The following is a 15,068-nucleotide window of genomic DNA, read 5'->3' as shown; positions in this document are numbered from 1 at the left end:
ATTGTTTTTGATATTTATATTCGCATAGAGAGTCCTTTTTTCACCACCGGTGACAATTCCAAAAATGGGTCACGCGCATTACGCGCCAGAAGAGACGAAGCAACGTTCACACGTTGGAAACGATGATAATCGGAGAGCTCGTGAGGCACCCAAACACCTTCTTTATGTTTAATGAGAGACATGCAAATTTAGGGCCATTTCATGAGTGTGTTGCCTTGGGTTAGACTCAACAAGCGTCTTCAGAGCATCAGTATTAATTCCAAAATGTCGGTCCCTGCCATCACAGTTTTTAAGGGTAAAGTCACCTGGTCGAAATTTTCTGAACCATTGTTGACACTTCGACCGTTCAAAACATTTCCATAAACTTCTTTGATATTCTTTGTGGCTACAGAGGTGTTGTTTCCCTTCTTGTATTCAAACAGCATTACATGCCAAATGTGTGTCTCGTGTTGTGCCATCATTATAAAGGATTAGAGTATACTAAACTTTACACATTATATAGGCTACACTAACGTGATGCTTAGGCAGTTCATTTAACTATTATACGTGATGTATGTTTTGTGGGGTATGGTTAATGAAAGCATTATAAAATGCAACATTAATTTCTTGATGACCTAATACAAATACCTTCTAAGGGTGTGAAATTAATTGCTGCTGCTTACCATAAATGTATGCACTGAAAACATGTTAAGTACTATCTTGCTCACAAAACAGATCCACTTGAACAAACTTACATGCAGTGGTCTGGATTGTGGTAATTTATATATATATATATATTTATATATATATAGCACAAAAACCTGTGTCTGTTTATCTATTCATTATCTAACTACTCCTAAATCTCTGGTCTAGTGTCAACCAAACTTTGTGGGATGATAGTTTGGAACAACGGGAATATTAATGGGCAGGGTTCACAACCACCTCCATTATTGCTGTTATTGAACATTTATTACCTTTGATGTAAGTTAATGTTAACTACATTCATAGATGGAGCCACATCCTTACACCAAATTTAAAAAAAAACAACTTATATTTTCTATAATACAACATATACACACATTTTGGGGAGAGGATGCATAAATGTCTTGTATATATTTCAGAGAGTGCACTAGCACTCTTTATGGAAGAATGCAATGAAAAAAATGGTCACCATTATTGCAATAATACAAAAACTCAAATGAAGCTTCTACTACAACAGCCACAATAACACTGATATGAAGAGTTGTTTCTTGAGTTAAACTAATTTTCTACTTCGACCTATGACCTTACAACTTTATCATGTAAGACAGTTCTGCAGCCAGTGATCATCAATTAATTAATAACATGAAACAGTGTAGAAGGACATTAACAGCTAAGTGTTTTGAGCAGTTAACATAAAGCCCCCATACCACCACTACTTTGGCTGCTACCTCTTCATACAAAGTCACCCTGACCATTGCACAGTGTATATCATGTCTTAAGTATATACATGGTGAGTTTGAAAGCATATACAAAACTTTGGGTGAGGTAATAATGACTACTGTAATAATATATTATGTTCTCAATAAATTGTGGGAAAGTTAGGACTTTATGTGTTATTTATCATCAGCAAAAGGACTCGTTCCCAGTGACGGAAAAGTTTAAGTTTATCTAACAAAAGTACCTGACCCCAGTTATGGGAAAAGTTTAAGTTAATCTATCAATTTAAATTATTTCATGAACTTTAAAAAAGTTAATTGTGTTGCATTCATGGTTTCACTCAGAGCCGAATCTCTGAGCTACTTATACTGCCCACTGTGAAAAGTAATTGTTGAGCATTTTAGTCATGCTAAGAGCTGCTCAGCATTAACATATGGTAAATCTACCTTTTAATTCCTTAAGTTAGGTCATATTTTGAAATGTGAATGATAGTGTGATTAATTCCTAACAATTTTAGTGTAGAATATTCTACTTGTGAAATCAAATTTGGTATCAACATTATTCATGCCTGTTCTCCCGTCATTTCAAAAATGAATGTTGAGCTTATCCTGCATGCTCAGTTTTTAAATGCAGTGCGGAAAGCAGCCACTGTAAACGGGATACAGATGAATATATATATGATAGCATCTAACCCCCCACATTTGTTTTTTAGTTAATAACTCAGACAAAGGATGGGTACCTCAGCTTGTGTAGAATAAATAAATCTTTTAAATTTTGGTATGTATTCAATACTTGAAAGGTATTCTTGTAGTGAAATATGAAGATGTTAATTATTAGCAACTTATTTTTACAGTGGAATTGACCAACTTTTTTACTTTACTTTTTTTTTACCTATTTAAATATATTTTAATATCTATATGTCACTTGCTTCTGCCTATGTGGACTATCGAGATAATCACTGAAATTCATTGTCATTATCTTATAACTTTTTAAAATTGTGTATATTTATGTGCACACATTTGTAATTTTATTTTATTTTTCAGTATTGGCTGGACCAAGATAAACCTATGTGTCGACAGCTGGGGCTGTCTCTTGTTAACCCTGTGATGTACTTTCGTGTTAAATTTTATACCCCTGACCCAGCTCATCTGGAAGAAGAATATACAAGGTACACTTTATGTATTGAGTATTAAAATTACATATTTATTTTCTGATTATAGATTGAGTAGTATTGAGGAAATTGATGTATGTATGTATGTTAATTCTTCATCAGAGTTTGTAGACTACAAGGAGAATGAACTAATGCTAAACTTGAACTAAAAATGTTTATTAAAATTTTAAAACTCATAGTTATATTGGATTTAAAATTGTATTACTCTTATCACTTTTTCTAATTGTAAAATCTTTTTAAGTACAGTTTTATGGTTCTAAAAAAAATTAAATTGCTGTCTTGTGTTGATTGTCTGAATCCTCAAGAATACTTGTACTATAGACCATTTATTTATTTATTAATTGTCTCGTATCTCTTTAGAAGAGAGCTGCTTGAACTGTATTGAGACTAAATGATCTGTGTAGGTAATAACTTCATCATGTATTAAATACTGTGTTCATTAATAATTGTGTTTGAAACATATCACACAGAAATATCAGTTTATTTTGTCCATAAATTTCCAGTTTACTATTCATTAATGCGGCTCTGAATTGTTTGTGGTGTAATTTATTTTGATACTATTTCCTGTTATTATGTCGTCATTTATATTTTCTTAAAGGTATCTTTTTAGTCTACAAATTAAGCAAGATCTTGCCCAAGGAGCATTACAGTGTAATGACAATACAGCTGCTCTTATTGCTTCCTATATTGTTCAAGGTAAGAAAAACGTTTTCCATGAAACTGCAGTATCTAAATAACCAGAACATCATATTTCTTATGTGCACCTTTTGTTTTTCATGACTAAAGATGAGATCGGTTAAAAAACATCTCATGTAGGAATACATTGTTTGTTTATATCTTCATTATAGATTGAGAAAAAAAACCAACTAACATGTATTGGTTAAGTGAACTTGAGCAAGTTATCTAATATCTGCATGAGAAATTAAACAGTTAGAAGCATATGGGATGACAAATATGTACTAAACAATTGTTATGTAATACTTGGAAATGTCGAACAATTCCAGTTTTTGATGTTAATCACTGGCAAGCCAAACGTATGCTGCTGTGTTTTTTATGCCAATCAACAGCCTTAGAGAAAATTATAAGAAATTTAAATAGTTTTATTATTTTTAGTGATATTTACTTGGTTGTTTAAATATCTAAAAATGCATAAAAGGACTGATTTGATTTTTTTTTTATCAGTAGTGTTGCTAAGCTGTTGGACTTAAATTATCATAATTCTAGATTTTTTATGTGAATCATGTTTGAAAAAATCTTGCCAAGTTGTTGAACATGATTAAAATGTATGAAATAATGTGAACTTTTTAATCTTTGAATTCTCTCCATTAAAACTCATAAGATTAGTTACTAAAAAAACTTTTTTTTTTCTTGGTTTTAGTAAATTTACTCTTGTTTATTTTATTTTTATTTCCCTGACAATTTTAGAATATATATATATATATATATATATATCTTGAGATCATAAGCTACAATTGAAAGTTCTAAAATGGTTGTGTATGTGCTTGATGGAATGTTTTTTGTAGCTTTGTAATGTAGGATTTTTTTATTTCATGGATTTGATCTTATAGATTAAATGGACAGCAAAATAATCACTAAAAACAGTCTGATCAGACTAAAACAAAAATTTGTCATCCTGTCTATTAGGTGCTATTGTTTTATTTTTTAACTTTAATAGTATTTTCTCTTTTCTAGCTGACTGTGGTGATTACAGCTTAGATGATTACCCAGATCATACCTACTTATCTTCATTCAAATTTGTACCTCATCAAGACGATGAATTAGAACGGAAAATCATGGAAAACCACAAGAAACATGCGTATGTTAAATAGTTAAATATTTTTTACAGGTTGACTGTCAAGTGTGACACATGAAGTCTGAGATTATCTCTATTTATCATGATATATCTTCCTAGAATAAACTTGTATATGTATTATTTAGGTGTGATAACCTGCTGTTAATTTGTTGAATATATCTTATTCACTCTGACCATCTCTTTATTGCACATTTTTTTCAGTAGGCACTAATCATCTTGCAACTTACCTGTCAATTCTGACCAGGCTTTTTATTTTGGTTCTGTCCTTCACTAGTTATTTACTTGATTTGTATGTTATTTACACACTTGTCATATCTTGCAGTATTTTGACTCGGTAGTATACTCACAGCTGTTTTTTTTTTCTTTCTTTCTAACAAGCATCCATTTGTGCAACACCATAGTAGTTAATTGTTTGCAGTATTTTGACTACTTTAGCTTGCAGTTTCATACACAAAATTCTAATTTCATAATTATATTCATCCTATTTCATCTTCTATCTCATTTACTCTAACCAGTTGTAACTTGTACCTTGTCCAAATTAACCAATTTTCTCTTGTACTTTGTCGAGCTAGCTGTGTTTCTCCTGCACCCTGTTCACTTTTGCTATCTTTAATATATTTTCATACCACAATTACCATTTTATCTTGTAATTTGCCTATAGTAACCATTTACTATTTTATAGCCAGTGCACATCAGCCAGTTCAGTTATCTTGCTTACTATGTCCTTAGTAGCCAATTCTCTTCTGTATCATATCCTTGGCAGCCAGCGCTCTCCTTTGCCTTTTCTATGGTAGCAAGTTATCTTCTGTAACTTGTATAATTGTTTGTTTATTTTTCTCCTGTACTATGTCTACTAGAATTGGGCAGTTAGTGAAATTTACTAATCAATTAATTGTTGGGCTCGTTACTTGATTACATTCAACTAATCATTTATTCTAACATGAGAATTAGATAGTTGTAATAATTAAAGAAAGTGATAATAGAAACACTAATTTCAATTAGAATATTTTTGGAGTCATGACACTAATTGATTAAGCATTACCCACGAGTTGCTAGCATGTATGCCTCGTGAAACATTTCTATTATAATATTATTGTTATTTATTGTACCTAATCTAATCTTATGCCCGGCATGGACAGGTGGTTAGGGCGTTCGACTCGTAATCTGAGGGTCGCAGGTTCAAATCCCCGTCGCACCAAACATGCCAACCTCCACCTTTGCCTGGTCCCAAGTCCAGGATGAGAAAGGAGGAGGGTTGGGCGCGGGGCTAGCAACTCCACCCCGTAAAAACCAACTTGCTACAAGTAACTGCAACAACAACTTCCGTTGGCGAGGTGTTGTTGTGGCTCTATGCTCCACTGGGAGTTTACAGGAATATAAAAAAAAAAATAACCTTAAAAAACCTGAAAAGATTCCTGTTTTTACATTTTAGTTACTCTATAATTATACTTAAAAAATAAACATGAAAAACAAGAAATAAAATACTTAACCAATCTTCTTTTTTCTTGCTGTCACGTTTCAAAGAGAGTTAACCTTAATTTTTTATAGTATAGATAGTAATGCACTTAATAATTTTTATTTGATTAAATAATACACCAAAGAATATACAATAATAACATACAGAAAGTAGACAAATTCACTTGTCACCTGGCTTTCTAACTACGCGACAAGAGCCATTACAAATTTGTCCAAGCTAGTCATTAACTTTCCCATGGGAACGAATCTTGTACTGTGAGTGAAATTGATGATATTTTGTTCAGAATATAATGTTATGCAGTACATCGTTTGATAGATGAAAAGCTATTGGTTATAAGTAATATATAATGAAACGTAAGAGAGAACTATCAATGAATTGTGAAATAGAAGATGTGACAGGTGGGTGTGGCAGGAGGGGTCTGATTTTCTATTCAATAGCTCTGTAACCAAATAAGATTGAAAGCTATAAAATTATGGTTTGTCTGAGCAATAACGATTTATAGAGAGTAATTTATGTTTAATTTGTACTTTTGAGGGGTGGTGGATAAAATAGGGATGATGACATGCTAAGAGAAAATGTTTCACGTGGGTCACACTGGTGGAAATTCAGGATTATTTTTAATATTGCCTTGTCGAATTAAGAAGTTAATAGTTGTATACTATTAAAATATGGATTATTAGCTAATATTTTATGTTATTCTAATTGGTATAACAAACAAAAAGTAGTCTAATAAAATTTTTAATGTAAGACACTAAAACCTTGTGTTATACACAGTAAAGGTGTACCCATGGAGATAGGGTTAAAAAAAAAACAGTCATGTACAGTAAAAGCATAAATTCCAAAACACACTTACCTCCTCTCATACTTTAGCTTTATTCCAATGAAAGTTTCTATCCTCTGCCCATCTAAGCATTGGTATGAATCTTACCTTGCTGGCTCACTCCAGCCTTTATACCCCACTATATTGCCTATAGCATTTTCAGTCTTTTGATTCCATCCACCTACGTCATTGTGCTTCCTATATTAGATCCGTATATAAGCTCCCCATTATTACTTCCTATTTACTTTTCTTGATGGTAGAACATTACAACAATGGTTTTACGTGCTTGCTGTGGGTTTCTCTCTCGTATTGTATAACTTTAGTTATGCCTATGCTTTGGAAAAATTTTTTTAACCATATTATTGGTTTTGAGTTTATTGTCTATTTTCTTTTATATCAATTAAAAAAACAAGACATTTCAGATATGAATTCTCACATTCACGTCTCTTATATGGAGTCTCCTTGTGCTCCTAGTCTGCCACCTCTGGAGTCTAGCATTGCCCTGGCTTCGGGGGCAGGTCCCTTTTCAGAGAGGTGAAGTCTTACATTAGATCTGGTGTTTCTTCTCCTGTAGGCTCAGAGGCTGTGCTTGTGGAGGATCAGGAGCAGACTGGTGAGAATTTGGACTCTATTTTTCTGGCTTCTTTCTTTGCTTGGATAGCTAATCACGAACCTTGAATGGACATCCTACCTCCTGCATCTTTTTGCAACTAGTACATCAAGTCTGTGATGTTTTGAGATTTCTCCTGTGGCTTATGACTTTTCTCCTTCTTTGTAGGGGGAAAGTCGTTTGGCTTATTGCCTAGTCTTTCCATCATCACCAGACATTGCTGTGCATACTCATGGACATGCAGATCAATTGAGTGAAACTGCTGCCATCCTTGTCCTCCCTGTTTATCGGATCAACATGCCTTAGCTTTCCATTGCTTGTATGACCCATATTTAGATTCCCAGACGTTGGATCCTCTTTCTGGTTCTAGGCCTGATGCCTTTATTCATCTTAACCTCTTTCAGTTTTCTAGGATTCAACTGTCCCTTACAAGAGTTTTGCATGTTTATCTTCTTTGCCACTGTTGTCTGAGGCCTTTCATAGGTCTCCTGCTCAATTTTCAGTAGATCTTAGTCACTTGTTTACTTCCATTTTGGTAAGGTTATCAGTTTCTGCTCATTCCTTGGTCTCTTGGTTGGTTTGTTGCTGGGATCTTCGAGGGATACCTTGCTTAAGGGTGGTCGACTTCCTTCCTCGGCCTTTAGAAGTTTGGAGAAGTTCCTTTTCTCAGATATTCAATTTTTGTAGGTATTCCAGATTCCATGGAATCTCGGGTGGATGCGGCCCATTTCCACTTTTTTATTTAGACACTAACCTCCCGCCTTTTTTAAGTTTTCTAACTGATGGTTTACTGCAACTCCCATTTGGGTTTCCAAACCACCCGTGTCTGCTCCACGTTCTATCAAAACACAAGGGAGATTCCACCATTATCAGTGGGCATCCTATTCTCATGTGGAGCACCAACAACAGCATAGGTGACTATGCTATGGGACCCTGGCTTGTGCAGGCTCAACTCAAATGGTCTGGGTCTTTATGGGAGACCTTTGCATCCAATCAGAGGGTTGGTCCTTTCTTTCATGTCTTCTCCTCCATTGTCTACCATAACTGGTGACCTGTCATCAACTTTTCTTGTGTCAATCATTTACTACAGCCTCCTCAGTTTACCATGGAGTCATTTGTTTCCCTCTGGTGGCACTTTTGCACCTGGTCTATGGATGAAAAAGTGTGATGTCCCTGATGCCTCCCTTCATATTTCAATCATGGAGTCTTCATCTTTGTTTGTCTGTTTTGTGCACGAGAGACAGCTTTTTCATTTCCGTGCTCTACCATTTAGCTCGCATCCATCCCATATGTCTTTTGCTGCATAGTCACTCTTTCCTACCACTTGGCACAGCTTCACACATGAGCTCTTTCTTCTGAAGCTGTGAGAGCTGGGTTTCTCATCCAAATGGAAAGTCTATTCTTACTCCCACGTAGTACCTCATCTATTTAGGGGTATTTTTAAATTAACGTCTCAGTTGGGCCCAACCTTCTCCTCTATGACTTCAGGCCATGGAATGAGCCATTCTTTTAAAACTGTTGTCTCCTTCTCCACTGGTGCATATGGTTTGTTCTCTTTTGGGGATGTGGGCATCCTTGGAATTATTTATTCCTTTAGGTCAGGCCCACATGTGTTCCCTTCAGTGGTCATTATGCAATCATTGAAACATTGCAAGGATGCGTTGGATTGTCTGGTGACCCTGTCGGCTTCCAGCCCATTCGATACTGGCTGATGGTTGTATAGGGACAACACAACAGTAGGTGTCTGTCTCCTGCTCCCATGTCCTGAGATATATCTTTTCACGGATGCTTCTCTCCAGGGATGGGAGCTTGTATAGGGAATATGGAATTCAAAGGCCTCTGGACAGAAGAGGAATCTTCTCTCCACATCATTCTTCTAGGTGATCTCCTAGATTTTCAAGCAAGGGGTCACTCACCCCAGTTCTCTTTGTTTTCAGACATTGGATCTTCTCTTTTGGGTTCACAATCATGGCATGTTCCAGATTATGAATTTAGTTGCCGAACAGTTATCTCGACCAAACGGAGTCCTTCCCACAGAATGGATGCTTCATCCACAAGTTTTTTTGTTGGATCTGTTCTCGTCTCGGGACGGTACTTTTGCCACAGACTGGAATGGCCAGCTTCTGTTATTCTGGTCTCCTGTCCCTCACCTTCTGGATTTGGATGTAGATGCTCTCATCCAGGATGGGATAGGCCTTCATTTGAGATTCATGTTCACAGGACTCTTTACCATTCCATTTATATTCTGTTTTATCCAAAGAGGTCCTTTCTTTCCAAAACATCAATGGCTAGAGAAGGGGATAAGGCTTTCTCTCCTATTCATTTTCCCTCCATTTCTAATTTTATGAATGCTCAGATCTGGATCGACTTTTATGCCTCGTTTGGGCTCTTAAATGTTTTGTTGCAGACACTGAAGGGCTTCAGTGGATCATGGCAACATTTGTTTATTTGTTGAAATCCTAAGATGTCACATGACTTATCCCCTGTCACTTTGACAGGTTGGGTTTGCGAAGAGCATACCTGTTCAAGAAGTTGTGTGGATCCCACTAGTGTGCTATTGCTGTATCTCATTTTTGCACACCTCTTTTCTATGCATATGCTTTCTGTGTGGACCTTGCCCTCACTAGCCCCTCCACTTTGTCAATGTGGGATTCTAGCTAAAGTCTTAGTGGAGGTAAGTGTGTTTCAGAAGTTAACATTTTCCTATATCAAAAATGTATTTCTGATAATCTTTACCTCCTTTCACACTCTCCGCCCTTCCTCCCCATGAAATGGCTGGTTTTGGGCCTGTTAATTTGGACCATCTCAAAAAGTGAATAGGAAGTAATAATGGGGAGCTTATATACAGATCTGGTATAGTGGGTGCATTGACGTAGATGGAAAGAATCACAAGATTTAAATCACTGGGGGTAATATAGTGGGGTATAAAGGCTTGAGCAAGCAAGGTAAGATTCATACCAATGCTTAGATGGGCAAAGAAGAGGAACTTTCATTGGGATAAAGCTATAGTGTGAGAAGAAGTGAGAATTATCTGAAATACATTTTCGGTTTAGTTTCATGTGAACTATAGTGTTTATATAGTTGTGTTTGTTTTTTAGCTTAATTTAGCTCTTCTTTAACAACAGAGGCCAGTCACCAAGCGAGGCTGACATGAACCTACTGGAAACTGCTCGCCGCTGTGAACTGTATGGGATAAAAATGACTCCTGCGAAGGTAAGTTGCAACCTTTAAAGTATCATTTTAGAACAAACAAAAGATTGATGCTGTATGAAGTCTTAAATGCACATTTAATATTTGGTTTCAAGTTATTGTCAAGATGTATTAGAATGATCCAGTTTTTACATGAAATTTTATATGCATGTTGATGGTTGTTGATTTTCTAAGAAAAATTCAAATCAGCAGCCAAACTCCAAATTTTAGATAATACTTACAAATATATTATTAATAGTAAAATATTGGTTATATTAAAAACAGCATGTTCTAAACAGTAAGAATTTATATATATATATATTTTGTTCAGCATGAGAATGTTTTTTCTATCTCTGTAGCATTTATTTATAATATAGATTGAAATTATATAATTACTAGAAATACCAATTGCCCTTGGCTAAATTGAAGTGTTATTTTGCAAAGTCTAGATATTAAATAGTGGAGGAGATTGATAGAGAAAACATGAAACCAGAACAGTGTCCTTTGTAATTCTGTAGTATGTAAAATTGTTAAGTGTTTAGAAACAGCAAATATAATTTTGCATGCACTGTGACCTTTGTTTGCTTCTTATCTCTTCATGAGGCTGAAGAATTGATTATTTTGAAAAAAAAATGAATAAATTAGACTCGTACACAAACTTGTGTCTGTATTTTTTGTAGTTTTAACATCAGAAGTGCATAAAATTGCAATTTTATTTCAGGACCATGATGGTGTACCCCTTAATCTTGCTGTTGCTCACATGGGAATACTAGTATTTCAGCACTCAACTAAAATCACCACCTTTTCTTGGGCAAAAATACGAAAGCTTAGTTTCAAGAGGAGGAGGTTTATAATCAAACTACATCCAGAAGGCTCTGTAAGTATAGTCTTTTTTTTTTCTTTTATTAGTAAACATTCCACTGTTTCCAAACATATTGTTTATTTTATTTTGTGGGAGAAGGAGCTAAGCAGTGTGAAGCTGAAAAAGAAAGTATGATGATATATAATTTTCTTCAAATTTAAGTTTGTATAAATTTTACAAATGAAGAACATGAACACAAACATCAAAACTTTGTTAGTGAGAGTATATAGAAGGTCAACAAATCATGTTTTATGATTTAGTTTAAAGGCTATAAGAATTATGCCTTGCCTTAGTAATTACTTTATCACAATCAGTAACTTACGTTAAATTCTGTACTTCTCAAAGTGGTAGTAAATAAATTAGAGTGGAGAGAAGACCTAGAGAACAAATGTTGCAATTCTCATATTAGGGGAGTTTGAGGATTTTTTAAAACTTAAGTTGTTAAAAACCAAAGATATTGAATGATAGGCATAATACAATATAAACTGACCAATAAGGCAAGAGAACATGCAAAATGGTACATAAGAATGATATTTAGTATTTTGTTTTGAATTTTTTTTTTTGAATTAAGGAATTAAAACATATATACTATTAAAATTTGGTTTGTTAACTATGTTTTGATGCCAAGTTTATTTGTATTCAATGATATTAAAATAGTTTAATTAAATTTTGATAGGCATAATACAATATAAACTGACCAATAAGGCAAGAGAACATGCAAAATGGTACATAAGAATGATATTTAGTATTTTGATTTGAATTTTCTTTTTGAATTAGGGAATTAAAACATATATACTATTAAAATTTGGTTTGTTAACTATGTTTTGATGCCAAGTTTATTTGTATTCGATGATATTAAAATAGTTTAATTAAATTTTCAATATAACTCTCTAAGAGATTGTGACATGTGCACTTTGACCTACCCATAGTGAGAAGGTTAATGTGGTAGTACTGAATTTTTTAAAGCTACAACATAAAACAGTATAATTAGTTGGTTTAAAAAATAATTTTATTTATTGCCTGCTTCCTATCCTTGAATATTTAGTATTCATGTTTTTACAAAAACTGAAATTGCAGTGCAATGTTTTATTTTAGTTTGACTGGCATGAATGTTATTTATGTTTCTTCACTTTGCAGGGTTTCTACAAGGATGCTGTGGAGTTTTTCTTTGAAGGGAGAAACAGCTGCAAGAATTTCTGGAAAAAGGGTATAGAAAATCATGGGTTCTTTCGCTGCTCAGAAGTCCGCAAGTTGCCTCGCCAGAGAGCCCGTATCTTCAGTCGAGGATCGTCATTTCGGTGTGTGTTGAATTTATGTTTCCAGTAAAAGCCCACATGATAAATTTGGTTTATGTTTGCTCATAGTAACCATAAATGTTTGTGGAAATTCTAAATGACAAAAATATATAATGAAAGAACTTACTGCTTTCAATATTTATGGCTAACATTTAGGCCATGTGCTCACTTAACCCTCTTGCAACAGGCAGGTCAAAGTGCACATGTCATAATGTTTTAGAGAATTGCATTCAAAGTTTAATTAGACTTCTTTATTATAATTATAACTTGACATAAAAACGTAGTTAATAAATCAAATGTTGATATTGTATAAGTTCTTAAGTTTATAAAGAAATATTTTAAAAAATTTTACCCTAGTATGAGAATTATGACATTTGCTCTCTAGGTATCCCATCTTCTCTAATTTATTCACCACCACTCTGAGAAGTATAGAATTTATTATAAATTAAAAATTTTAATAATGTTATTACTCAAAGAATAATTTTTATAGCTTTCAATCTTATTTGGTTACAGAGCCATAAAATCGAAAATCAAACCCCCTCTTGCCATGCTCACTTGTCACATCTTTTCTTCCACAAATTGCAAAAAGTTCTCTCTGACATTTAGTACTATATTATTTATATCCAATAGAAAGCCAATTTTTTAATCTATCAAATGACATATTACATTGTTTTCTGTTCAGAGAATTGTCTATTTCACTTCTAGTTCAAACTTTATTCCCACAGGAAATGCATCAGTGAGCTTAGATGAATTTTTAACAGTGCCTATCACATAGTTAGAAAACCAGAATAATTATGATAGTTATAGGACATTGGCTGCTTTTTTACGTGTTATTATTCTGTACTTTTAGGTGCATTATATAATTAAATAAAAAGTTACTTAATGTAGTAGTATCATTAGTATTAAAAAAGTAGAGTTAAGTTTAATTGACAGCTGTAAGATCCACATAAGTATTATATTTCTTATTTTTCTTGTGTATTCTTTATTTATTATTATAAAAGTAACTAAAATTTAAAAATTAGAAACGTTAGGCTAGATAAGGTTAAATTAGATAAGAAAGAAAAATAACACTGATAACAAATTTTTCATGAGGTATGTTAGCAAGTTAGCTTGTGTGTTACATAATTTGATAGGGTAGTGTGAGCTACATGTTCTTCAAGTGATTTACAATTTGTGTGGTGACATTAGTCGTTAGACATATTTCAAAAGGCAAGGACACAATAAAATTTTAGTAGAAATAGATGTATACTGTTACTAGTTTTAAGCTATTTAGGATAAATAGTTATGGTTTTCTGTTACAAATTAGAGTCATTCTAAAAAGAAATTAAAGGGTAATTTAATTTCTTTTATGGTGGTTACTAGGTTGGTCAATTTGACCAACCCTGTATAAAGTTATGGTTGAGAAAATATATAGTTTTACTAAAAAACATATGAAGTTTGTTGAGGACGTTTTAGAGATTATGCGAATAAGTATGAGAACTTTCAGATAAAAAACTATTTTTAATCACTTTGCACGTGGAGCAATCCACATATAATCATGGAGATATCTTTTGTAAAAATACTTCATTAAAAATTCAGATTTTTTTTTCTAGTGAAGACTTATAAAAACACAAAACATGTTAAAAGTTATAATATAAAAACTCTAAAGATCAATTTGGAGATCAAGATTTAGGTCAAATTGACCGAGCCTGTAGTGAGAGAGATATACGTTACAATATTTATTTCAGGGAAACAGCCACATTTCAGTTATAATACATTATTACTATTTACAAATAAGTTCTTAAATTTCAGCTCTTTTTCTTAAAACATAGAACAGTAAATAAAGAAGTATAGAAAACAATTATCTCTTCTAGTTACAAACTTTGTACTTGTTTGGTGCTTGCCATAAGCTGTTAAGCCTTATCAAATTTTGCATGTGAAGGACATAAAACAAAATAATTTTTTTTTAGGTTTTATATATGCATTTGGAAATAAAAAAATCTTAAATTACTATATCAATACCACAGAATTCCACAATAATTTATGAAGCTTAGAAAATAAGCAGTATTTGGGTCTAGAAAATATTATTTTTAGAGCTCACTAATATCTTACCTTTCTGCATGGAATCTACCATGAAAACAAAGGTTTTCCCACATAAATACTTTACAAAGGATGAGAAAGCCACTAGGGGGACATTCTGAGATTTTGGTTTTTTGTACACACTTCATTGGGAGAAGTAAGTGTACATAAGCAAGTAATTTCAAAAATGGAAGAAGTGAGTGGGGCCACCGTGGTTGAATCACTAAATATATTAATATCTCGGGGAAAATAGAAAAGATAAGAGGTTCTTATCATACATTCTAGCTTGTCAATTTGGTAATTTGAGTTTCTAATTCATAAGAAACTATAGACTTTGTATTTGGACATCCCAAACATCTAATTTGAACCAATGCT

At 33.4% G+C, this 15,068-nt stretch overlaps 1 protein-coding gene across 6 annotated transcripts in view; it reads left to right on the top strand.

Annotated features, from left to right (window-relative positions):
* Nucleotides 1-15,068, top strand: part of LOC106457705 (FERM, RhoGEF and pleckstrin domain-containing protein 2-like) — a 101,600-nt gene that overhangs the window by 36,551 nt on the left and 49,981 nt on the right. For all 6 annotated transcript variants that reach the window (XM_013917152.2, XM_022383710.1, XM_022383706.1 and 3 more), the window contains 6 exons: nucleotides 2,442-2,566; nucleotides 3,168-3,265; nucleotides 4,262-4,385; nucleotides 10,415-10,502; nucleotides 11,200-11,355; nucleotides 12,478-12,638. In XM_013917152.2, the coding sequence (XP_013772606.1) occupies nucleotides 2,442-2,566; nucleotides 3,168-3,265; nucleotides 4,262-4,385; nucleotides 10,415-10,502; nucleotides 11,200-11,355; nucleotides 12,478-12,638 (752 nt within the window). The remainder of the gene's footprint in view (nucleotides 1-2,441; nucleotides 2,567-3,167; nucleotides 3,266-4,261; nucleotides 4,386-10,414; nucleotides 10,503-11,199; nucleotides 11,356-12,477; nucleotides 12,639-15,068) is intronic.

Source organism: Limulus polyphemus, unplaced genomic scaffold, assembly GCF_000517525.1.
Source record: "Limulus polyphemus unplaced genomic scaffold, Limulus_polyphemus-2.1.2 Scaffold363, whole genome shotgun sequence".
Lineage (NCBI taxonomy): Eukaryota > Metazoa > Arthropoda > Merostomata > Xiphosura > Limulidae > Limulus > Limulus polyphemus.
Note: the sequence above shows the minus strand (reverse complement) of the source record. Positions and strands in the feature narration are given on the sequence as shown.